Genomic DNA, 26668 nt, shown 5'->3' on the forward strand with positions numbered 1-26668 from the left:
GCATAGGCCTAGCAGCCACCATCGCCGCCACGCAGGTGGAATCAGCTATGACCACCCTCAAAAGGATTGCCCGGCGAAGGTCAGTCTTTCAGCGCAAGTTTCATCCAAACCCGCCTCCGTACGCGCCCTTACACGCCACCGCCATCTCTACACGTGAACTCATATGACGCTCACCGGCCCGTGAATTCACGCATCTCCCTGTGAACTTATGTGAGTAGGCAAAACCTTGAGTAAGATTGGAATTAGAGCATATCTCCAATGAAATTGTGGTGTTATAATCATGTTGTCTTACATGTCTCATCAAATCTAACTTTTCATGAAAGAAATGAATATATTGAGGTGGATTGTCATTTTATCCATGAGAAACTTCAACAAAATCTTATATCCACTTTTTATGTTAGGACAAGTGAACAACTTGCAGATGTGTTTACAAATTCTTTGAATGCGGTGTGTAATAGTTTTATTTGTAAAAATCTGGGCATGATTAGTATCTATGCTCCGGGTGAAGGGGGCGTGTTAGCGATAATGTTTATGTTAAGAGTAAGGCATCTCGCGACTCATCTTCTTCTCCGCGAATGAGTTGAACTCGACCAGAATCTATGGTCATCGTGCGACCTGCTTGAGTCACCGTCGATCAGCACCCATGGCCACAGCCCGACCTCCGACGAGCACCGTCCAACTTCCGGCGAACACTGTGCGGTGACTTTCAGCCTATCTCCAGTAACCATTGCCCATGTTTTCCTTGGGCCCTTGTTCTACTATGTTTTTTTTTTTAATCTTTCTATTCCTCTAGTTTTCTTTCCATTCTTTTCCTCTTTATTTTTCTATTCTCAATCAATTCAGTTTGTTAACCTGCGGTTCTCTCCTCTTCCAGCATGGAATCCTCCTCCTCTATTCGCTATCATTTCATCATGATATGAATTTTATGTTATATTTATCATGTTTTAGTAATTATATGTATATACTTTTAAACAATTAATTATACAAAATTATATATGAAAAATCAGAGTAGCAGCCATCCCGCTATCCCACTTTTGGGGTCGGCCGCTACGTGCCATTATCCGGAATTGGTTACTACGAATATCTCTCTCTTACACTCTCTCTTTCCTCCTTCTTTCTCTCTTAATCTTTTCTTTGATTACAGAGCCCGGGTGGGCTCTTGCATGAGAGAGCGTGTTAGAAGTATAATATAACCATTTATGTGTCCTAACCCAACAGCTTAAGATTATGTTGGAATTGTGTTGGAAGAAGTACTTTAGGAGGGAAAAGGAATCTAACAGAGTTGACAGAAGGTAGAATATTGAAGGAAAGAGGGGAGAACATTAGAAGGGAGAGAAGGATGAGATGATCCAAACATTTGGATAATCATGGGGGTGGCTGAAGCCATAGGGCAGAGAAAGCATTCTTGTTTCTCTGAAATTTCCACATTTTATTTTTTGTTCTTGAAAGGATCTGGTATCCGTTGTTTTTATCAGAAAATAATTCCTACAAAGCTCATGTAAACAGTAACTCCCATAATAGAAGTCTACCATTCCACATGGTACCCCCCTATGAGAACTCCACTTCGGACCTTAGGACCCAACCTACATTTGTGAGTATAACTGTGTCTGTCACTCACATAAATAATTAGTAATGGTTTTTTTTAATTTGGCATTTGATTTCATTGATTCAACGAAACTGATTTTAAAAAATGAATAGTTAAATTGAGGGTTGATTTTTTTTTTTTTTGAGGTTTTGGGGATGTCACGCAAGACTCAAGAGCTCCATGCACTATGCAATGGTGTTTCTGGGACGTCACTTATAGATTCACGGACATCATCTCCAGTTCGTTTGCCATTTTCTGGTGCATGCGTTTTCATCCCATGGTCAGGAGAAGTTATGACTTGGAACTCGACACTTTTCGACATTATTTTCTCTTTGAGGCTTGCTTTGGTAGGAGGAAGAAAATGAAAGCTGAGGGAGTTTGGTGTTGGTGGAAGAGGGTCTGGGGTTCTAGTGGTGGTAGTGTTAGGTGAAAGGGGTTTGATGGTAGTGGTGCCGGGTGGACTTCAATGGTGTTGGGTTTCTAATTTTGAAGGCTGGGTTGGGAGAAAGAAGATGAAGGTTGATGAAGTAGGAGGAATAAGATGAATGTTGCATTTAATTTGCTGAGTTAATTAAGTTAGTAAATGAAATTCATTAAGATTTATTAGAAGAAAATAAAAGAATTACCTATAATAGCAAGTCAAAAGATTGTTATGTAACTTTACGCAAAAGCACTTGTGCTTCTTAAAGGCCCTCTAAATATGTTCAAATAAACTATTTCAAAGGAGTCTAATACTTCTCCATGCACATTTCAAAAAATACTTCTCCATGCAATTATTTTGCAACAGCTTCAAAATTTAGCTCCTCGAGAAAACCATAGCCACATTACAATTTAAACATTGACCACAGACACTAGCCGGGAAGCCAATTAACCCATCAAAGTCGCTACGATAAGTAACTATAAGCGAATCAAGGTGCCAGTTTACATACCAGAAATGAGAATTTAAAGGAAGAAAAAAATTTGAACTTATTAAGACAGCAAAAACATGGATGAACGTATAAAAAATGTCCTCCTACTTTCATCACAAATTACCTCTATTTACATGATTGTAACTCATCAGTGATGTCACAGTATACTACATACAATCTCCGGTGCTTCATCTCCCCTTCTTGTATGCCATATTTGGATGATGTATTGAAGATGTGAAATACTCAAGAAACACATCCTTTGCTTCTCACTTTCCTGAATGTGATGCATCTGGCGTCTCTGCCACTTCTGCATGACCAAAACTACTGAAGGACAAAAAAACTGCAATTAACAGGTGCTTTTCTCACAAAACAAGTGAACTTGAAAAATATTATGGATTGCTATTTATAGATAACCTCTTCTGAAATTAAAGACTGGGTCCCAAGGGTGGCTGTTAGAGTCTTAGAAGAGGTGCAAAGCATTGAAGTTGTACAAGAATTCTTTCTCAGGAATGCCTTAACTTGTTTCAAAATTAAACAATTGGGAGCAAATGAGTATATTCTCAAATTCGACAGCAGGGAAGAGATGCTGAGTATTTTGGAGGATGCATAGGAATTCTTAGCAGAAAAGTTTACTCTGGTAAGACCATGGGATGCAGGGGAAATTAATCCAAACCATTTGTTATGGATCAAGGCTTGGAAGGCGCCTCTTCGGTCTTCACACATGGAAATATGAGCTTTTTTGCTGGCATTGCTAACAGGTTCGGTACTTTCATCTCTTAGATAGTATAACAGCCCAAAGGAAAAGGCTAGATTATGCCAGGTTCCTAATTATTTCCCCCAACACCTCTTTTGCAAGAAAAGGAAATTAATGTCTTAGTTGATGGTGTGATTCATAAAATATCCTTACAATTTGATCAGTTACGTCTGATCATGGAGTGTCAAATCCAGGGTCTTTTCAAAAGGATTCAAATTTCATGTTGGAAGAATCAATGAGTGACCAAGAGGTTAATTCAGCCGAATGTCATAAAAGGAGGGAAAGTGATGGTGAATAGGGAGTTCGAGAATTAATTGTCAAGAAGATGAGACCCAGGTTTTCCCAGCAAGGCCACCATGGATATGTCTTCTCTGGTGAACTCCCAGAATTCTGGTTTTTCCATTAACATTGATGAAAGCGATTTCAGGTGAAGTGTGTTGAGGTGTAAATTTTCAATCTCAGACGGCAGTTGACTCAGGTCGAAACCCCATAGATAGACAAATTGGATCCTACTCATCCGGAGCGGGGAACTGAGGAGGCAATCAAAACCTTATTTTTCCATGCGGTTGTGGTTCATAACCGGGCATTTAATGAAATGGGAACATCAATTGTTTTGGTTTTGGGGAATGGCAGCGCCACCTGTGTCGTGAACTGTGCAAGCCGTTTTGTTGCAGATACAAAGCTCCTGTCTACCTCTTCGGCTTCTCAATGGATCAGTGTTTTTAATGAGGGAGGTGTTGATCGAGATTATTCGCTGGTGGATTATGATTTTAGATCGGCTGAATTGTGTGGCCAATTTGCTGCGTATCTAATTAACCGCCTTGGATTCCAACATGGCTGTGAAATGTCTTGGGTTATTTGCTCGTTTTATGATCTCACCCCTCAGTTTGTAGAAGGATTAGCATGATTAGTGAATCAAGGCCAATGTATCTTGGTGGAAATTTAGATTGGTATGAGGGAAACAATTCTTCAGCAGGTCCCAATAAAGGAATCCCTTTTGCGTCAGATGTGTCCTTGGCTGAAGAAAATTTGAAAGAGGAAAATTTTACAGTTACTGATAACAATAAAAGGGGATGGGAGAAGGAATTAAAAAGCATTTACATGATTTTTTATGGGAAACAGGTTGAACAGAATAAAAAAAAAAATTGCGGTTGCAAAATGGAAAGGGTAAAGGGCCAAAAGAAAAACAAATATTGATGCCGTTAGGATCCGAAAATCCTAACGTGGAGAAACTATAGAGAAAATAGGACAAAAGGGAATATTTTTGGTATTTTCTTATAAAAGACTGGAAAATAAAGATAGATAAGAACTAAGAGGCTAGTTCCTCTTAGAACCAAGAGGCTGGTACCTCTTCAATAGGGCTGGTTCCCTTTACAAACTCAATATTCTAATCCATGACTCTAACCTAAGGAGGGCACTCCTATTTATAATACTAATCCTAATATCAATAACTTAATCCCTAAGAAATACATAAGATATACTATTAGAATAAGAGATAACATCCTAATATAAAAGATACTATAAAGATAGATTCCTAAATTAAATCCTAATATAATTAATCCTAACAATACTCTCCCCCCCCCTAAAATAGACTTTGTCCTCAAGGTTGGAAGTAGCATAGTAGATCCAAACTTCTCCTCCCGGGTCCCATTGTAGGCGGCAAACCGAGTGAAGCGCCAAAACACCAACTGTCCAAGTGTTCATATCTGGCGGGGCATTGGAGGAGGTCGCTGGGACAGCACATTGAGGACCCATAGTTGCATCTGCATTGAGGGCTCGCCCCTCTGCGTCGAGTGGTCATCTTTGTCCACAAAGCCCATAGTTAATTGTGTACCCGGATGTTTGAAAACGCTTGCATTGCCAAACTTTTCAATCATAATAGCATTCACAGTTATTGACAACGGAGCATCTACCATAGAGATTGTGCTTCCAAAAAGTTGAATACTAGAAATGTGGGGCATATTGGCAGCATCTTCTTGGAGACCTTCTAGCGGAAAAGTAGTGTCTTGCTTGGACTCCTTAGAAATCTCAGAAGTAAGCGCCACATGTTGATTGCTTGAGTCCTCCTTCAAAACGTCTTCGCTTGAGTCCTCCTTGAGTATGCCTTCTTCTTCCACCGAATTACTAGCAACGGTTTCCCCTTCGGTGTGAGAAGGAGGGGAGAGAGAAGCCTCTGGAGCCAGTTATTGTTCTTCAGCGAGGCTAAATTCTGCATCAATTTCCCTAGCAATCTCCATGGCACGCAACAAAGTTGTAGGACGGAAAGAACGCAACCTATGACGAGCCATCAGTTTGAGGCCCCACCGAAAACACTCCAAGTCTCCAACAACCGCTCTTCAGAAAGACAAGGAACATGGGCCACCACAGCTTCAAATTCCCGCACATAAGCGTCAACAGTACTTCTTTGTCGGAGAGTGTTCAGCCTCTTGTAAACGTTAGCACGATACCCGTAACCAAAACGTTGAAGCAAGAGGGAGATGAAGCGATTCCAAGTGAGATTGAGATCTTGATAACAGCAACAATAAAACCAATTAGTGGCCTTCTCCCCGTCCATGCTAAGGGATGCCAATTGCAACTTATCTAGATCCCGCTGCAAATTGTGGACCTCAAAGATTTTCTCGGCCCGAGCAATCCAAGACATCGGATCCACTCCGTCAAACTTGGGAAACTCCTCGACAATAGTCTTCCATTCTTCCATTGAAAGGACCATGATGGCAAGAACTTCTGGAAATAAAATAAAATTATCGCCCAGAACAGCAAATCAAAGCGTGAATGGACAGGTGCGTGTAAGCAAAACCCAAATCGGCAGATGGACAGTGACGTGAACAGTGCGCGGGTGAACAGTTCTGTTTTGTTTTGTTGCAGCGAAGTGACAACTGGAAGTGGCAGGTGTGGTAGAATCAAAGAGGAAGTGTAATGGTGGCTGGCGGAATTTCGATCCGGCTGGTCGGACCAATTGTTAGGATCCGAAAATCCTAACGTGGAGAAACTATAGAGAAAATAGGACAAAAGGGAATATTTTTGGTATTTTCTTATAAAAGACTGGAAAATAAAGATAGATAAGAACTAAAAGGCTGGTTCCTCTTAGAACCAAGAGGCTGGTTCCTCTTCAATAGGGCTGGTTCCCTTTACAAACTCAATAATCTAATCCATGACCCTAACCTAAGGAGGGCACTCCTATTTATAATACTAATCCTAATATCAATAACTTAATCCCTAAGAAATACAGAAGATATACTATTAGAATAAGAGATATCATCCTAATATAAACGATACTATAAAGATAGATTCCTAAATTTAAACCCTAATATAATTAATCCTAACAGATGCTCTCTCGTGTCTCTATATAAATTCAGCTCCATTTGAAGATTTTGAAATTTCGAATGAAAGTTTAGCGCAATGGAGAGCCTGTGAGGATGCTGCCATTAGTATCAGGAATTTGGACTGATTAAACAAAAATGACATTGAGAGCTTGGAAGTTAGAGCTCGAAGTGTGTGGGCTCTAAGGAAGGTGCTAGGAATGTAGTTCCCAGGATCTTCTGAGGAGGCTATGCAGGGGTTGATTCATCAGTTTAAAAATAATTGATGTGTTTGAGTGTTTTGCCAATGGGTGAGGTGAGTATAGTGGGGTGTAGATACTTTTGATAGTTAGGTTGTTGTGGCTGTGGAGTTTAGTGGCGTTTGTCCTTGGGGAGGGTGAGTTTCTATCTTTGCGATGTATAGGGTTGCTCTTTTTTCCGCCTTCATATTGTTTGGGTGTTTTTGTTTGGGTCGGCAGTTTTGATTGTAGGAGTTTTATCCATTGAGAATGATTGTTTCTCAATATTTTCTTTCTTAATAATAAATTTTGTTGTTCAAAAAAATGAATTGCTATTTACAGACAGGAAAAGTTAATCTTAACACTCCTAATCCACTTCCACGAGATAGTAGGAGAAAAGAGAGAAATGAATGATAAGTTATGAGATAGGAAAAGAAAGTAAGAGGAAATGAGATAGAAGAGAAACGAAAGTGTGAATGTTCAAAACTCTTAAAAGACATCAGAGTAAATAAACTAAAATAATAGGCATGAAGCTGGGAATAAGTGAACCCAAAATACAACACTGAGCAATGAAGGAAATATCACATACCGTATCCTGCTCAAATTGGATAGCATTAATTAATGGAAAACAATTTGCAGAACCGCTGAGCTCTGCTTGAACAAATGATTGAAGTCTTTGCCTGTTCATGGCATGAACTGTCCTTGTGCAAGGTTCTCCTTTCTCGTCTTGTTCGAAACAAAAAGTCTTCAGTATCTAAAACGTATGAGACCTAACAACAAGCAATGGGTTCCAAGGAGAAAAAAAATTGAAATTCAGAAACAGAAAGTGCAAGGTATTAGCAAAAAAGAGCAAGATAAAAAATATTAACATTCTGATATTTAGGGACAAATAGCATAGAAAATTATAAATATGCAGAAGTAAATTATTAATACCTTGGACGAATTGCAAGCTATCTTACACTCCAGACCATTGATGACTTGTAGTCCATCCATGACCTGACTTGAATGTTCATCATCAATGCTTGCATATTTCCGTTTATTCCTGCAAAAATAAAAGAACTAAAATAAATACAAAGGTTACTTGAGCATCACGATGCAATGGCACCAAAAAATTTCACACTTATCAAATACCTTTTCAAGAAAATTCCAGACTTTTCCTTTTTATCAGGGACAACAGACAGGAAATCATTGTGCAGATATGCTGAAAAATTAGGATCCATTGTTACGGCAGCCACTTCAGGTTTATCATGTCCATAGCGCATGAGTTGAATAGACAATCGGGTAGGTGCAGCTGACTGCAAGGAGTAAGAAATACAACTGTCATATATCATCTAAAACTTACCAACTTTTCATTTGAGATTTTATTAAATGTTCAATACGAAAAAGAAAAAAATCAAAAGCTGAGTCAAGTAGAGAAGAGGAACAAATAAAAACTTACACATTCAATACGATATATGTTTTCATCAGGAAGAAGAACACGCGCATTTTCATGATAAACCAAATCAACAAATTTTCCAGGTTTTCTTGATTGCTCATATGTAAATAGTTGAAGAAGCTTGTTATCCATCTCATCACTGGCAACAGCTTGAAGCTGAAATAAAGGACGACACATTTTCAAGATCAGACAGAAGATGGGATGGTATGGAAAGGCAGAGACAAATGGGATTTTATCATGTTACCTGTTTAACAAGTTTATATATCAGCTTGTCTAATGTGAATAAGACGTACGACTGAATTCCAATAATAGCTCGACAGTCATCTTCAAATTTTGTATTATCAGAAGAACCATCCAGTAAATTGTATAGGGCATTCATGAACCTGTAGCATGAAGAGCACTCAGGCTTTACATAGATATTCAAATGTACATTCTAATTGTAACAAAATGTAACATTTCTAAGGCAAATCACCTGCCATATTGATCTGTAGAGCTAGTATTATTAGAAGCTCTCCATTTCTTTTCAGAAGATGAGTTTACCTTTGCTGTTTGAATCCTCTCATACAATATCTATCAAATTAGCAAAAGAAATGCAGTATAAGAAATATACAATAAGCTCTGAAATTTCAGGTTAGACTGCAAAATTGACACATTTGTACCTGATGAAGCCTAAACAGCACATAAAAGGAATCGTTTCCATAAAAAACTTGAGCATTCCTTTTTTCCTCACGCAACACTGGTAGAACATGTTTTGCCAGAGGCTTTACAGTGAGAAGAAAACGCTCTGAATATCGCAATGAGGCTCCATCTCCTTCATCATCATTGGCATCAGCCATTCCTTCAGCTTCACCTTCACTCTCAGCCTTGTTATCATGTTCATGATCCCCATCCTCCTCATGTTCTTCCCGAGAACACTCCTCACCATCAGCAGATTCAGTACCAGAAACATCACCATTTTCAGAAGCATTTTCACTGTCATCTGATGATCTATGAGGACTTTCTTCATGTTCATCATCACCGTCATTTTCTCCTTCGGGTTCACCACAACTTTTTTCTCCGTGTCTATTTTGGTATTGTTGACTCGTACTACCATCTTTTCCCTTTTGAACTGCCTTCAAATTAACATCTCCATAAACTGCCAAGTTATCCTCTTCAAAGTCTCCATTTGGAGATAATTCACCCTCTTCTCTTTCACTTTTCAAGTGTCTAACTGATTCTTCATTATACCTGTGACCTTTGGTGTCTTCGATGATGGCCCCAATTGTAGATGTAACTGGTCTTGTAGAATCAACCCCCTAAGTCATCATGAATAAAGATAAAAATGAGGACATTGTTTCCAATACTGTTACGGGTGTACAACAGAGCAAATCTGACAAGACATAAAATGAAGGAAGAGAAACAGAATCCAAACTCCAGACTGATTTCACATTTTGTTGAGAGCTCAAGGAATTTACTAATTTTTTAATAACAAAAGCACATTAATGTTTAATCTTCAGTGCTCAAGGAATATATTTATAAGGCTTAATTACAACTTTGGTCCCCGACGTTTACCAATGCCACGATTTTGGTCCCTCACCTAATTTAATTACATGGATGGTCCCCGACGTTGTAGGTTGCGTGCAACGTTAGTCCTACCGTTTATTTCTTAATGGAGGAGGCTTACGTGGACGTCTAGTTTGAGAGAAAAATGAGATCTAAGGAGAGAGGGGAGCACGTGAGTATCATGTGAACTCACGTGAACCTTATATGAACCCATTATACCCAAATATGAAACCCTAGGGATCTAAATCGCGTTACCTTCTTCGTTCCAGGGAGGTCAGGGGTTTGGGTATAATGGGTTCAGATAAGGGTCACGTGATACTCACGTGCTTCCCTCTCTCCTCATACCTCATTTCTCTCTCCAACTGGACGTCCACGTAAGCCTCCTCCATTAAGAAATAAACAGTAGGACTAACATTGCACACGACCTACAACGTCGGGGACCATCCATGTAATTAAATTAGGTGGGGGACCAAAATCGTGGCATTGGTAAACGTCGGGGACCAAAGTTGCAATTAAGCCTATTTATAATATGGGTGCTACTTAGAACCTCAGCAGCATGGCAATCACAAAAAGTCCCATAAACTCAAGTACAAAAGAAATAGTGCCCTTGATACTCTTTTGCAAATGGAAACACATGGCTTAACATTCAAGTCATAAAATATAAATTAATTATGATGATCAAATAGATAGCAGTAAAATAATTCTACAAAATTACAAACCATATACATGCTACCAGATTTATGATGTGGGCCAGGCCAACTTGTTAAAAAAAAGGTGCTTGATAGATATAAAATGAAATCACTCATGTACTTTTACCGAACAACTCTTGACATAATTGGACCATAGCACCGTATTACGGACAAGACAACAGCTTATGCATTATCCACACTCATAGCCTAAAAGGCTCTTGCATGAGGTGGCTTGTTAGATATAAAATCATTCATGTACTTTCTTCACCAGCTTAGACTTCAGACATGGTAGGTTCGTGACAGTGTTCTTGATGCTTTTTTCTTTTTGGAAATCAACAACTCATGGCTCCGCGTTTATGTATATTGTATAGGAGCAAGATATTGTTACAAACGATATGCAATCCACGTGCTAAAAGAATAATGACTTGGGCTAATATACTAATCAGAAAATCATCTTAACAAAAGCAAGAAGACAAAAAATCATATAGAAGTCAAGAATCCAGTTTGCAATATACAAGTTCCACATTTCTAATTCAATTAACTTTAATTGAAAGTCAAGTGCAAGGGAAAATGTCAATGAGGAATGCTTGTAAAAGGGAGAAACAGAGAGTATTTGTAAAAAGCCAAATGCATCCTTCCAAAGTCCACATATAATATACAACATTTCTGGCCACCAGACTTTTATCTTATATGAATTAGAACTAAAAATACACATAATTAAGATAACAATATGCTATCAGTAACAAGAAATTGCCATATCCTTCACATGTAGCAAGTCATTTTGATTTTTGAACAGGTGGGCACTCAACTGATTCATTGATCGTGTATAATTCCTATGCTAATACTGAATCAAAATTAATCATCATAAGATGAATATTTCCATATCCACATTATCTTGAAAATATATTGATATAAGCTGCAAAGGGAGCTAAGCATACCTCTGATGACGGTAATTCATGTCCTCCCTCGCCAGAAATATTACCAGGTCTAGATGGAGTTGCTGTAAGTCCTAGCAGAAAAAATATGCAAATCAAATCTCCATGCATCATCAAAGAGAAACAGTTGAAAATCAAAGAAAACATTAATGGTCAAGCATTCAATATTATGGAGCCCAAATACTTCAAACTTGCTATAGTATTGATGAGATTCCAGATCCAACATCTGATACTGGGATCAAGATCCTCTGCCCCTTAATAGTCTCATTTCCTGTCCCTCCAATGGAATTGAGCCATGTCAATTAAAAATCACCCATGTAAGGTTTTAAATATCATATCCATGTATTTTTTTTATTGACATGGAATTATTTCATTAGTTGGGAAAGGGAAAGACACCATTGGGGGACAGAGGATCTCGATCCCCGATCCAGCTACATATCCGGAGTATCATCCAATTTTGTATTATTTTTAGAAAGAAATTGATGACTGTTGCATTTTGGATATAACTTCTGTACATATGAAATACAACAACAAAAACTTGACTTAAAGCTTGTCCAACCTTGTTCCTCATCCTTGCTGAGAGGAGTTAGAGCACAAACTCATTTTTCCAATTCTTTGATGAGAATCAAAATGGATCAAAAAAACGCATGGGGGATTTGGTTTATATGCATTCCAACCTCGACTTCAATCTAGGAGAGATATAGGATACACTAAAGAAGACAAAAGGTTGGAGCATATTAATGAAGATGTACGATATTCCACTAAAAGATGGTAGTAGATTGGAAGAACTGGCAGAGTCATCCTATACTAAAGAAGACACAAGGTTGGAGCATATTAATGAAGATGTACAATATTCCACTTTAAGATGGTAGTAGATTTGTTGAACTGGCAGAGTCATCCATTGATGGACCAGGCTTAAAAACAAGGCTGGTTTGGATGATGGGAATGGGGTAGGTGAAAATGATACAGTAAGTATTGCTAGTAAATAGTAGGCGATTGTATAGAGCCCCCAATTTCTTTTGAATTGGGCTAATGATGATTTTGGTGACATTGTGACATTGGTTGGGGGAAAACATGCAATTTTTGTGACATATTCTATCCATTTCCTAGTATTAAATATTTGGGCTAAATAGTAAATATTACAATTATAAGGAAAAGATGGAAAGAGAGAAATATGACCATGAATGATGCTGATAATTTTCATGACATGAAATGTGATAAACACTAAGCTAATACATTTATTTATACTAAATTTTCGATGAAGACAAGTCTAGTCCAACTAGTACATACATTCCTAATGAGATATAACTCCCAACAATACAAATAACAATGATAACAATACTAATAACAAGGGTTTAGTGATGTGTTCCCATATGACAACCTAGGCTAAGGAATAAAAATAGCATTTACTACTAAATTACTCATCTTAATTATTCAACAAAGAAAGCATTTGATGTTTGTTCACAATTTCAGGATAATAATTGCTTGCGTTTTCATTCAATAGATTTTTTAAAAATTTAATATCTTAAAAGAATGTTTCCTGAGGGAGCATGTTAACAAATTTCTAAAGGTACTTGTCTAAAATCAAGTATACTAATCCTAAAACATGTAATGATTAATGACCAAGTATTAAGACAAATAGTATTATAAGCATCAACTAGCATCATTATTCTAAAATCAAGTTTCCAACCTGATGCATTATCCACATATGTTCTTCCATTACTTTGCTCCACTCCAGAGGACAGTGAGACATTAGCATTCATCAACCGTTCAATGGAATGATCTTGTTTATTGACTCTTGATACATCATCAAGCACAGATGCACGTATATGAATTTTACCTTGTTGTGAACCACTTCCCAAAGTTTCAGTTTTACGTGTGGTACGGTCTAATTCAAAACAATTATCCTCCTTAATCCCACCATCCCCATTTGTTTCCCATTCTTTGCAAGAACTTGATCGTTCTAGAAGAACACTCTCATCTCCATTTCTGTTAGTGTTAAGATTCTTTGGATTCATTATGGTAGCACCACCACCAGGACTGCCATCACCCTCAGCAGCACTTGCAGTGTCACTTCTAGTAGAATTATTTTTATCCTTGACAACATCTTCTGTATCCTCGGGACCGTGGGGTCGAGAAGGAACGCCAAGCATGAATTCTAAAAATGTTGTCCAAATCTTCATAACTTTATCCAATTGTTCAGTTGTACAAATTTCTCCACATGAATATTTTATGAGCTGATACAAATCTTGATGAATCTCTGGATCCGAATACTCAAATTCCAAGTTAGGAAGAATAGGCCTTCTATTTCCAGCAGCAATTGCAAGAAGCACATCATCTTCTTTTCGTTTCTTCTCACTAATTTCTTTAATCTCTGTCAGTAGGGCTGTAAACGCATAGAGAAAGCAAGGAATCAAGACTTGAGCATGAAAAAAAAACTCTTACACCAAGATAACCAAATAATTGAAAGTTGAAACTGCAATGCACTCAAACAATAACATTTCACTCATTTTGCAAGTGTTTGCAACTTTGCATGGTGTTTCTGGAAACTAAGTTGGGTTGTGATAATCAATACAATCAAAGAAAACGCATCTAATAGAACAAATTATGTGCAAAGAATTGCTTTAAAGGAACCCAGTGGGGGGAGTGTGAGAGTGAAGAAAAGAGGAAGACATAAACAAAAAATAAACAATGAAACGAAGATGATATCTTGCACCATCAAACTATTTGCAACCATGGAAAAAACAAATTCATATGAACAGTTAAAAAACCTCAAACTCCATGTTCTTGAATTGAAAAACAATCTTTTACCTTTAGCACTCAAACTTTTTGTATCCTGCTGCTTAAAGTAGAAGCTACGGTGGTCAAGTGATTTGTGATAGTTCTTTGCGAATATTTCAGCCCAAACTTTATTAAAATCAGCACGACACCTTGCCCACTCATCCTGTTTCTGCTTCAAGCGGGTCAATATGACTGGCAAAGCTAAATGTGCATTCTTCCTTAACACATCCATCACATCAAGCCCATGATCACCATATAATCGCTCAATGCATCTAAGGTTTAGAGCTAAAAGAACACACAAAAGCAATCATATCAGAACATGGATACTGCACCTAAATTCTTTGATAAAATTTCATTGATTAATTGAAAATCACAGAACCTGTTAAGTGATCCTCAATACGAATTTGACTGTCTCCTTTGATTGTATTAGCATTAATCTTTTCTAAGAGCTCTTCAACTCGCTTAATGCTCACATTTACAGACTCTAACAAAATATCAAGTTCAAACCTGCCAGCATAGGTTAAAGTAATATCAGCAAAGTGCAAGTGCGAGTAATAGATATTTTATGGAAATCACATCTTTGAATAAATCCAATGACGTCAATACTAACCAAAAAGTAGATCAGTATAGCAGCTATGACTGCGTTCAATATAAAATAATATAAAAATATGTATTTTAAAGCATACATAGAAATCAATGGTAAGCAATAACCTGTCATCTTCACATCTAAACAGGCTCTCCTCATACTGATTTTTGCGCATGTGCTTAAAGGAATAATCCTCACTTCCTGAAGTAACAGAAACCCAGTGATCATTCAATACTTCTGCACCTAGCTCAGTTCTCTGGCTAGCTGATGGTATTGGGTACTGTGAGAACACAAATAATTTACATAAAGAGCACAATCAGCAATACAATCTCAGAGTCAGATTACATCAGGCAATGCCATAATTGAGAAGCAAGTACAGCAAGTTTACATTTTTTGGTAGAAGACGGTAACTTGGAGTGCACTGTTCACAGTTAGAAAGGTCCAGCTCATTTATAGGTTTTGCTACATACTTATCCTTGCTGGCATATCGAGATGTCTTAGGAACTGAAACATCCTTGTTAGCAATTGCAGCAGATTTGTCTCTTTCTCGGCATTCACGGTCCCTTTCTTTTATCCCATCATCCCTATCACGATCTTGGTCCCTGTTCTCTACCTTCACCGGTTTCAGTACATGTCCTTCATTCCATGAGGACTCTATGAATAAAAACTGGTCAGATTTTCACCAGGAGATGAAGAAGATATTCATGTGAACTCATGCTATCTAAAGATAAAAGAGGGGCATCATTCTGAAGCTATCAGAAAAGAGATACCATATTACTTACTTTTATTCATGACACCAGCAAGGAATCCTTCTGCAACACAGCACTTGATTAGAAAGAATATTTAAATAGAAAAACTAGATTTCGTAAACAGTGGAAAATTAGTTTGAACATTACCATTCTTCTCACATTGTGTCAAAAATTCATCAAATCCCTCCATCACATCAGCATATTTTCCCAGTAAATCACCCACCTGGAAGAATAAGCTACCAGTTGTTAGCGATTATATAAAGTACGCTTCAACAGAAAAAGTTTCAATGTGAGAAGAATGAATGCCAGACTCTGGTCAAGCTGATCCTAAACTGAATGGAGTAAACCTCAGCCTATGTTCAAGAATGGTTGGAAGTTGAATGTATTTGGAAAGCTCTTCATAGAACCTAATATTTAGTTGTTCTATTGCAACATTAGTTAATGGATAAAACATATAATCCAGTTACATAAATCAAAGCTTAGCAAATTATAAAGTTGAAGTAATCTGCGGCATAGCAAGTTGATCTTAGTTGATGGTGTATAGTGTATGGACTAAAGACTTGCCCAAAATTGTCAGGCTATATTCTAGGAAGAGATGAAACATACACAAGCATAAGGAGCAAGTAAAAAGGCAAGTCCAGCTTCTCTTTTTGAAGTCAACTGCCAAAACTGAAACTACTAAGGAGCAAATGATCATTTAGGAAATAACACATCCCTTTGTTTAATGTCCACCATCCACCCTCATATAACCATTGTGATTGACTACTCTCACTTTACCTTTCATGCAAAAAAGAAATAGACAGGCTTGTGCAAGAATCTCTTTTATTTTCCCATAGCTAATTCTTCTTCATTTCCACATTTTACCATTATTTTTTATTAAAGGTCAATGTTCAATGTCGGCCTAATTAAATTCGAAAGCATTTGATGGGATATATTTGGATATGTTAATAAAGCCAGAAAAGTAGCCTAAGGCCCCGTTTGGAAAAACAGCTTAACATGACCATAAGCGCTTATGAGATAAGCGCTTATTCATAATCTATTTTTAAAAATTTATTGAAATAAATTGAAAATAAGCTATATATAAGCGTAAGCTCTTTTTCATAAGCTATCCTGAGTAGCTTATGAAAATAAGCTCAAAACAGCTTATGGTGGCCATAAGCTGTTTATATAAGCTCTCCCAAACACTTACACAAGCGCTTATGCTATCAGATAAGCTCAAATAAGCTCTTCCAAACGGGGCCTAATAAACGTAAGACGTATGAGCCATACCAATGACTGCAATTCTTGTCGGGTAATTATTTCCCTGCTGTAGATATGTAGACACTTCAAAAATTCCTGGTAATCCTCAGGATTTCGTAATTTCTCCTTGACTCTTTCAAGGAAAGCAAGCACTTGACTCCACATATCTGAGATGACAAAATTTTAAGTTAAATAAATTTTAAAAGGAAAATGGAGTTAAAATTACTATCCAACAAATAAAAGAACATTAACAAATAAAATACAAAAGGGATTTTCTTCTTCTTATAAGTAAAACATGGATAAAACTTTGTAATTTATATAGCCTTTACAGCATGCATTTCTCAAATATAGATATCAAAAGCAGAGTTAATAACTTTTTCTTTACCTTTTACCATCATAAGTAGTAGAAAAGTGAATATAAATTTTTTAATTAGATAATAACTTTTAACATGCTATGGGTCCTCTTCCTTTTATTTCTTCCCAAGTGAACGTAATATGCAATTGAAGGTATTTCCACTGTTACCATTGCAAATCAGAAATTCAAAAAACTTGTTTGAAAAGGTAAATAAAGATTCTATTTCAGCTTGTAGATTTAAAACCAAAAGTATTGACATGCTCACTTTTCAAAGAACTTTTATCCTCACAAGCGTTAGGGCGCATGCCAAAATTCTCATCTGCATCATGTAATGGTTCAGCACCTGAGATTTCAGCCTTACAGCTAGTTTTTTGCTTGTGAGATAAATGTTCCCGACTAACATCATGATCAAAATCTCTATCACCCCTTTCCCGTTCTCTCCTGTCTCTCTCTTCTCTATAGTCCTTTTCCTTCTCACCACGCCTTCTCTGCTCCTTTTCAGCCCTTGTCAAACCCCTATCAAGTTCTGGATCAGGATGATCAACACTAATGTCACGATCACCATGTGAAGCCATGCTCCTTTCTCTCTAGCATAGAGATAGAAAAAAATTTAGCTTTAATGAGAAGCTATATAAATCACAGGGAAATAAGAATAAGGAGAGGGATGAACCTTATCAACATGCATATGCCTCACTGTTGGCATTGCAGAACTCCTATCACGAAGGAGACAATTTCGAGCAGACGCATAATGAGTAGAGGCTGTTCCTGAAGTATCAGGAAGAAAATGTGTAAACTCCTCAAGTAGATCAGCATGGTCCTGGAAAAGTGCTGCAACCTGCAAAGTCCAATTTATGATTAAAATGAGTGTCTAAAGAATGACAAGACCTACCCTGAGAAGGAAAAAAATAGAAAGAAAAATATAACAAGTTCGCCTGACTATAACATGATAACATAGATAGAGCAGACCTCCTGGTAAACCTCGTTGATAGACTTGGTTTCCTTTCTGTACATATTCAATATGTCTAGAAACGACTTATAAACACGATCATTGCCTTGAAAACGTGTCTGCATGAAAAAGAACCCAATAAGGATCAAAAGATAAGCAGTCCATAACGGGATGATCTTGCTATAATGCATTAAAGCTTTGACCAAGTTGCAACAGTAGATTGCTGAAGCATATCACTAACAATTTCAGAGGCCTACATTTAAATAGGCAAGCATTCCAATGGTCCATAACACTGTTTTTCTTCTCTATCATGTATTATTGTGCACAAACATGTTGGAAGAAATACCTAAATGGCATCAAATTGAACAATCTTTTTTTACCTTAATCTTGCCCACAAAATTTATTGCTTCAGAAAATTCAACAGGCTTCTTCTGGGGAGGTTGTTCATCCTCTAATGGAAGTGTGATTTCATATCCCTTGGGCAAGAAGGTATTAAATCCCAAAATTAGATCTTTATGCCCTTTAAAGAGATCCTTCACTCTTGCTATGACACCTGTTGTATCAATTCTACAAATGCATAAAAGAGACAAAAATCAATTTCAGCTAACAAAATCCAGATCCCCACCACCTACAAAATATAACCAAAAAAAGAAAAACGAAAAGAAATGCTTGGAGGTGGGAAGATGTAGTACAACAAGATCAAACCTTTGAGCCTTGAAATCCTTCATAACTTCCAAAAAGTCATCATACTTTTCCCTATTATCTTGAAACATTTCCTTTACTGCCTTGAGATATGCTAAGGCATCATTTGTGGTCAGTTTCTGACCACCACTCATCATCTGGGGTTGTCCCGAGCTTCATCCAACAAAATTTTAAAACTTATTTAGTCCATTGAACAAATTGATGACAAAATATTTTTTACAAATTATCAGTATATCACATAATTTAACGAAAGAGTGTTGAATGTAGCAGAAGTGTAGAAGATCTAGAAAGTCAAGAGTTAATCTCAATTGCAGTTTCTCTAGTTTTACAATGCATTTATCCTCTCTCTTTTTTTCTCCGTCTCTACGTTGTAAAGTCCAAGTCAACGGGACATGCTATTTATTCTAGAATGTTCAAAAGCTCTAGAGAAAACTAAACTGGCATGTATCAAATACACCAAAGGATTAGGATTACTCAAAATTGCACATAATTAGTGTTCTTTGATGCATATAATGAGAAAATGCATATTAATCTTCCAACAAAGAAACATCTGGTCTCATCTCACCAAGTCAAACATAAAAGAAAATGAAGTATAGTTGAAACTAAGCCAGAGACTAAACCTGAAGAGCAGATTAAAAATACCAAACAATTATCATAGTGTAAAAGTAGCTGATGGTGCAACTGTTTCAACAAGGGGTAAGAAGATAAGTACTTACGGTTCTCCTCTAGAGGACACTATGGGCCGTTTGGGTTGTGAGTACACATCATCTCTGGACCTCTTCATCTCTATCAAAAACAAACACACACCAAATGAAGATGCATTCAACCTCAAATACAATTTAAAAAATAAAAAATCCATGAATTGAAACCTAAGCCGCAAAATCGAACAAAAGCTATAGCAAAAAAGCGGATCTAACCAGAGGGAATTCACAGTGGCATCAAACACGATCGAGAATTCCAACCGCAAAATTGCAGACAGATCACGCCAAATCCTAGCAAAGAGAATAAAAAAAGCAAATTTCGCATTACTTCAATGCAAAGCAACATGGTGAGCACACAAGAGACGATTCAAGCAAAAATTCACAGGGTGAAGATTGAGCAGTGCACGAACTCTTCATATGCAAAGTCCTCCATAACACAACAAGCTTTTCCATCAGATAGATAAGAAACGCACAAAAAATTAAGCAAAAATTAGAAATAGAAGACGAACCTTTGAGTAACACAGAAGAATTAGAACCTGAACACAATCCTTATGCTGCAAAGTTTCACACTTTGAAACACAAAGGGGGAAAATCTCTTTTATTTCACAGAACAGAGAAAGAATGGAGAATATACAACAAACAAGGGAGAAGAGAAGAGTTCACAATGTGAGATGTGTTGTGTTGTGTTGTGTTGTATATATGTGAGGGGATTGGGATATAAGTAATAACACAAAACACGCATACTCTCGATATAAATACTAGGGAACGAGAAATTGAGCTCTTCTGGTGGTGGGAAGTATATCATTTTGACGTAATTTTTATATTTTATTTTTTGTGAAATGGAATTAGGGCTAATCAAGATTCTAGGCGAGTGGCAAATTGGGCAACCTCGCCGTTGTAAATTAGCTCTAGTAACGTGGCACAAAAGTAGATGTGGGTTGCTTGCTTGTCACAAATTAGGCGTTAGATTTGATGTCAGTTGTATGAATGAAGGGCATTAGTTTTAACACCTCCTCAATTAATCCCTCACCCTCCTTTATACACTAAAATATCTCAAATACCCTTTAAAATTTAATTTATTCCAAACATATCTTTTTCCTACCTTATCACTACCATCATTTTTGTTTATCACACCACCCTTCACTTTTACTCTCATCTCATAGTTTTCTTCGTTGCAACTTTTCACACTTAATATATGTGAAAACATTTCATACTTTATAAGTGTGAACCGATGTATGTTCATTCTCTCTTCACATTCTTCTTTTCGTTTTAAGTGTTTCACACTCAGTGAGTGTGAAAATGTCAATGAGTGTGAAACATTTTCACATTCTTAACCGTTGGTTCCTTCACACTCTTGAGGGTGAAATTTGAAAATATTTCACACACTTGAGTGTGAAATGAAAATATAAAAAAATAAAAAATTAATTTTAAAAAATAAAATTATTAATAGTTCAATAACTCACACTCTTGAGTGTGAAATTTGAAAATGTTCACACACTTGAGTATGAAATTTAATTATAAAAAACTAAATATTTAAAATTAAAAATAAAATTCTTAACAGTTGGTTCCTTCACACTCTTGAGTGTGAAATTTGAAAAGATTTCACACTCTTGAGTGTGAAATGAAAATATAAGAAAAAAATATATTAACAGTTCAATAACTCACACTTTTGAGTGTGAAATTTGAAAATGTTTCACACACTTGAGTGTGAAATCTAATTCTAAAGAAACGAAAAAATTTAAAATTTAAAATAAAATTTTCAACAATTGGTCCATTCACACTAGTGATCTTGAGTGCGAACTTGAATTGTGTTTCACACCCTTGAGTGTGAAACACAATTGTGTGAATCGAGTATGTTAATTCTCTCTTCACCTTATTCCTTTCGTTTTAAGCGTTTCACACTCATTGAGTGTGAAATGTTTCACAATTAGTAGGTGTGAAAATACTATCATACTTTGACTATCTCTTTATAAGAGAGGGTATTAAGGGAATTTAAAAAATTAAAAGAGGGTGTGGGATTAATAAGGGGGGTGTTAAAACTAATGCCCATGAATGAATCATCTCGTGAATTGTCTTTTCTTGAAAATAATTTTGTGTTATCACTTTTGCATATTCTTGTAAATACATTTTTATCATCATTTAAATTTTTTAAATATTTCATAGCCGGTAGTCATAAGACTGATCTCCCAAAGCTCTAAGATAAACAATGAGTGAGCATATTTCTACCAGCAAATATTTCTACATACACACTGCGTAGGAAAAAAATGTGCACTTTTTATGTAAGAATATAATTATAAATGATTTTTTTATTTCTTCTTTCATACTTTTTCTAGAGGGAATTTTAAATTCATCCCTACCATTTTAAAGGGTCATAAATCAGTAATTAAACTAAAGATATGTGTTCTTATTTATATGTTATTAATAAAATTAGTTAATATAATCAATCTGTAGGTCCGTAAAGTTTTATCACATTTTTAATTAAGTCCCTATTATTTTAAATCTTTTATAAAAATCTTTATAGTTCCAAGGTTTTATAACAAGATCCTAAAAATGAACACTCTTATAATATTATTAAGTCATATATACTTTGTGGCTCACATATATGGAGTTCCGACGGCCGATTCGGTCGTTTTACACCACTCATCCGATCATAGAACTATGATCACGGTAGTCTCACTTTCCATCATCATCTAAAGTGCCTGCAATCTCTCCTAATCTCGTGACCGAGGAGGGTGTTTGTGTCACCTCCTCGCATCTCATCAAAGGTTTTTTCCTCTAGCCTCAGGTGTAGACGCAGAGCTCGAGGCTTCGAGCAACGTGCTTAAGCCAACCCTTACTCTCTGATTCAAAGTTCAAGACTGTACGCCTCACTCTTACTTCATAAAAGTTAAGTCATCAAGGATCGTTGAGTATACACACACGACTCCACCTTTCTTCTCCAGCCAATTCCTCTATTTCTTCAGCCACTAACTTAGGCAACGAAGTTTCATCACAAGGACCCCTTTCAAAACGTTACAAACGATGGAGCGTCGCCACTGTTAAGTTCAAACGTTGAATGCATCGTCTATCAAGTTTTGAATGATAACAAATTTCAAGAGTGTAAGTGTTGTGCTTAAATATAACATGTCTATTGTATTTAAGGAAATTACACTTATGTCCTCTTTCCCTATCGTCTCCTATTCAAAGTATAAGACTACAAAAAGAGACGCTCAAGCAAAGAAGAGAGAAGACAAAGAGTATCAAAGGAAGACGAGACAAGCTAAAGAAGTCAAACATATATCATCGTCTATGCAAGAAGGTCAAAGGAAGAGTCAAAGCATCAAGGCAGACTATGCAAAGCAAAGGAACATCATATCTACTGAATAGTTTGAACCGAAGAAGAAGAAGAATGATCAAACCTACAAGGCAACAACACAAGCACGGAAACGCTAAATCCGCTAGTCTACTCAAGCTGAAGAAGATCAAGACACAGGAAGAGTCTAATCACCTAGATCATCTTCGGAAGTTCAAGCAAAGTTTCAAAATTGAATCACATTAGAAGACTCAAAGCGTCAAGGACAAACTATGCAAAAGCAGTCCAAGCTATTGGATCGTCTGAGAAGACTGCACTCAACGTCTACGTTCAACGTCTATCTCAAAGCTGATCAAAGGAAGCAATGTTTAAAGAAAAGAGCGACTTATTCAAATGGAAATATGTCTGACATTCTTGAGGAGAAAGTCAAGTGCTATGCAATCACGTGACACTCTACAAAGCACATTGACCAAGGAAACAAGTACAAGATGTCAACATCAAAATTTTCCTCTCTCTCACGAAAGGAATGAAGAAATGAAACAAATCTTATTGTCTACGCCTACAAACATCAAACTGATTTAGGCAACACAAGACAATCCATTTTTTAGGAAGAAGAAGTTTTGGTCAAAGCTGAAAGCCTCAACTATTGTATGACCAACTGAAGAAAGGAATGTAGCATGCGCTGAACTGATATATCTTCTAAGAGAAGAATGGCTGAAGAAAGATCATCGTACAAAGCTTAGAAGAACCATGGAAGCAGAACTTCTGAAGAAGACAACGTCTATCATGAAGAGAAGTCTGCAGCTTAGAAGAACAGATTGAAGAATGTGCTTCATAGTCAAATCATCTGAATGAAAGAAGAATAGCTAAAGCAAGTCTCATCGTATGAAGAATTGAAGAACGATGAAGAAAGATTGTCTGAAGCTGAATGAAGACGACAAAAGCAGAAGATCATCATAAGAAGAATTTCAAGCTCTCACTCAAGCAAGCTACAAAGTCAAAACAAGTACACAAATGATGATGATCTTCTATAGCTTCAGTCTTCTTAGATGATCCATTGGCATTGATCTTTTGTTGCGTAGCATAACCTGACATTTTTTATCTTCTTGTCTTCATGATCTTCCACTTTGTTCCTGATCAGATGATGTAGTAGATTGGGCGTCTCTTTGCTTAATTAGTCTTATTTTACTCTGAAGCCTTTGTCCTTCTTTGTTTGGTCAGACGATCCTCATATCTGTCTTTTCTTTATTCTGATAGTCTGTCATGTTGCTCCTCGTCTGGTAGCATATTTTACTCTTGTTTCAGCTTACTTTGCCCCACTCAATGCACTTCAAGGTCTTCGTTTTCTCTCACTCTCTTCATTGCTAAGTTCTGAAACTCTCTAGCCTTTACTATCATCAACCTCTTTCCATTCTCCACAAAAGTTACATTCCAAGACAACAAATGATGAGCATTAAAATCTTGGTTGCACACTAAATGAAACATCAATCCTTCATTTGTAACAACAAACATAAAATAATGCAACTCAATCCATGGAATTTCAGAAGGTATTTCAGCACATGTTCATTTTTTTTATAGGCAAATGTTAGTGATTAGTTGTTAGCAATTACAAATGTTCCTCCTCAGGGTTCGAACTCTGGACCCCCATCTCCAACACATACTTCTACCCTTAGCTCAACCAAGTGAGCTACCCATCCCACCCTTCAGCACATGTTCATATTAACAATTCCCATTTTCCCTTAGTTTCTCTAACATGCTAGACTCATGACCAAAGGGAAAAAAGACTCAAACCTAATGACTACAAGTGCAAATAAGACTATAAGAAGGACTAAAATGAAAATGATGATGCTAAATCATCAAAAGACTCAAATAATAATAAAAACACTAAATGAGACTCAAAAAAACAAAAAGAAATAATAACAAAGGTAAAAAGATCATAAATTATTTGGGCATCATGCCACTATACTCAACGGTAGCTTGTACTCAAGCGTAATTTAAGCAAGCTTGTCGTCAAGCACATAAAAAATCACATCTCCTCAGCTGCTAAAGCTTTTCAACACAAGATATTTCACAAAATAGAAGAATAGTCAAATGTTCACAAACTCAAGATAAAAGGAGAGTAAATGATAGTAAGATTTACAAGACAAGAGTTCATCAAAACTTCTCACATATCAAGCACTCTCGTCACCTAGTTGGTGTTGTAACATACAAACACAATGTTTCAGCCCTGATAATCAATCAATTTAAAGTTAAATGTAGTAATAACAAGCACAAGAGAGACTTCACAATTTCGCTAAGATATAGTGTTAGGTAGGGAGAACCATAAAAGAGAAACACAAGGGCTCAACACAGATTTTGGTTGAGTGATCTTTACTTTGATAAGACCTAAGAAAACTTTTAAGACCATGGGACTCCTTCCTCCTTTTCCATTTTTTTTGAATTTCCATTTGTCAAAGGCAGCCTTTTATTTGACAACTCATCACAATTTTAGAGATATTAAGCTTGTCTTTTGACCAAAGGGATATACGAAAAAGAAAATAATTGACGCTAAAGAGGATTTCTCTATGGTACCCATGAAAGTATCTTTTAGGCTAATCAAGGAACTAATCGAATATCAATCTTAAATTTCACCATATGGATATCAAAACAGTGTTCCTCAATGGTGGCATTGATGAGACAATTTATATGTTGCAACCTGAAAACTTTGATTTAGGAAACTCAAAGAAGATGATTTGAAAATTGAATCCATTAATGAACTTAAGAAAACTTCCCGATAGTGGTACCATAGAATTCATCAAGTAATTATATCATTTTCTTTGAGGCAAACATTGTTGATAATTGTGAGTATCAAAAGTCTAGTGGAGTAATTTCAGTGGGAGTAGTTTTATCTTTTATAACCTTATTGAGGCAATAAATTCAGTCTTAGTTAGTGCCCTAAAAAAAACCTTAAATTAAAGGAATTTAAAAGATTCACTAAAGTCATCATTGAGTCAAATGCATGTTCAAGTTTGTACTTGTCCGGATATTGCATACATGTAAGTAGGAAGATAGTTAAGAAATATTGGGATGGACCATTAGATAGCAGCCAAAAAGGTTATGTGCTAAAAGAATAAAATATTACATGCTCACATATCGTAGATCAGATCAATTAGAGATCACAGGGAATTCTGATTCTAATCTATGTAAGATGCCAATATAGTAGAAGGTCCATATCAGGTTACATTTTTCTATTGGTAGGTGGATCCTACTTCATGAAAAAGTGTTACACGAACACTCTAAGATTATTCCCCCATAGAAGCATAGTCTGTAGCATGGAATATTACTGCAAATCTTGTCACTAGGCTGCAAATACTTGAAAATATGGAAAAACCACTAAAGTTATATGGTGACAACGAATAAGCAGCTTTGGAAAAAAAGTGTAGAGTGGAGAAGTCACCATTGAACACATTGGATGGATTCTGCGGTAGAAAATCCACTTAGTAAAGGATCGTCATCCTTGGTCTTTCATAAGAATACTACTCATATGGATGTTATAATGTTTACGATATCTTAGTTTAGTTGGAGTATGTATTGTGTTCAATAGATGAAACTTGTGTATATGATATTTTTCTGATAAAAAATAAAGTTATTTAGAATGAAATCTTTTTGGTTCACTCTGATTAAGTGTATACATAAAGCATTGAACTCACGAAAGTAAAGTAGGACTAGTTGGAAATAAACATATATAGATCACATTGCATATAAATTTTCCATGCTACACATCCATGATTGATCTATGTCATTTGATTGTATTAGTATAAGTGAATACTGTCGGGTTTAGTCATGTTAAAATTTTGACAAAAACCTCTTTGATCCAGTATTGTTCAAATAATGGACCAAATTGTGTATACCTTATACTGATAATGGCAAATTGTTGAACTCATAAAGTTGA

At 36.4% G+C, this 26668-nt stretch overlaps 1 protein-coding gene across 4 annotated transcripts; it reads right to left on the reverse strand.

Annotated features, from left to right (window-relative positions):
• Nucleotides 1-2452: 2452 nt before the first annotated feature.
• On the reverse strand, nucleotides 2453-20184 carry LOC130713603 (paired amphipathic helix protein Sin3-like 4). 4 transcript variants are annotated; one of them, XM_057563379.1, is made up of 25 exons: nucleotides 19955-20184; nucleotides 19662-19736; nucleotides 19461-19530; nucleotides 18748-18897; nucleotides 18423-18609; nucleotides 18063-18161; nucleotides 17767-17931; nucleotides 17362-17683; nucleotides 16772-16908; nucleotides 15650-15725; nucleotides 15536-15565; nucleotides 15142-15407; nucleotides 14879-15033; nucleotides 14547-14674; nucleotides 14198-14452; nucleotides 13077-13772; nucleotides 11390-11451; nucleotides 8880-9515; nucleotides 8693-8790; nucleotides 8465-8603; nucleotides 8224-8376; nucleotides 7917-8080; nucleotides 7719-7827; nucleotides 7375-7555; nucleotides 2453-2817 (listed from the first exon to the last, which is right to left on the reverse strand). In XM_057563379.1, the coding sequence occupies exons 3-24, from the start codon at nucleotides 19526-19528 to the stop codon at nucleotides 7400-7402; spliced, it is 4251 nt and encodes a 1416-aa protein (XP_057419362.1). In that variant the 5' UTR covers nucleotides 19529-19530; nucleotides 19662-19736; nucleotides 19955-20184; the 3' UTR covers nucleotides 2453-2817; nucleotides 7375-7399. The 4 variants fall into 4 exon arrangements, with proteins under 4 accessions (XP_057419362.1, XP_057419360.1, XP_057419359.1 ...); XM_057563377.1 differs by having other exon boundaries at nucleotides 2453-2814; nucleotides 11390-11460; XM_057563376.1 differs by having other exon boundaries at nucleotides 11390-11460; nucleotides 19955-20183.
• Nucleotides 20185-26668: the final 6484 nt, after the last annotated feature.

This window comes from Lotus japonicus, chromosome 4, assembly GCF_012489685.1.
Source record: "Lotus japonicus ecotype B-129 chromosome 4, LjGifu_v1.2".
In the NCBI taxonomy this organism is placed as follows: Eukaryota; Viridiplantae; Streptophyta; class Magnoliopsida; order Fabales; family Fabaceae; genus Lotus; species Lotus japonicus.

Excerpts from the sequence above, each read along its gene's own strand:
- LOC130713603 (XM_057563377.1), bottom strand. The coding sequence starts at position 19,528 with ATGAAGAGGTCCAGAGATGATGTGTACTCACAACCCAAACGGCCCATA. Across the intron at positions 15,034-15,141 it reads ACCGTCTTCTACCAAAAAAT|TACCCAATACCATCAGCTAG; the intron begins GTAAACTTGCTG and ends GTGTTCTCACAG. Across the intron at positions 8,604-8,692 it reads TCTACAGATCAATATGGCAG|GTTCATGAATGCCCTATACA; the intron begins GTGATTTGCCTT and ends TTCATGCTACAG.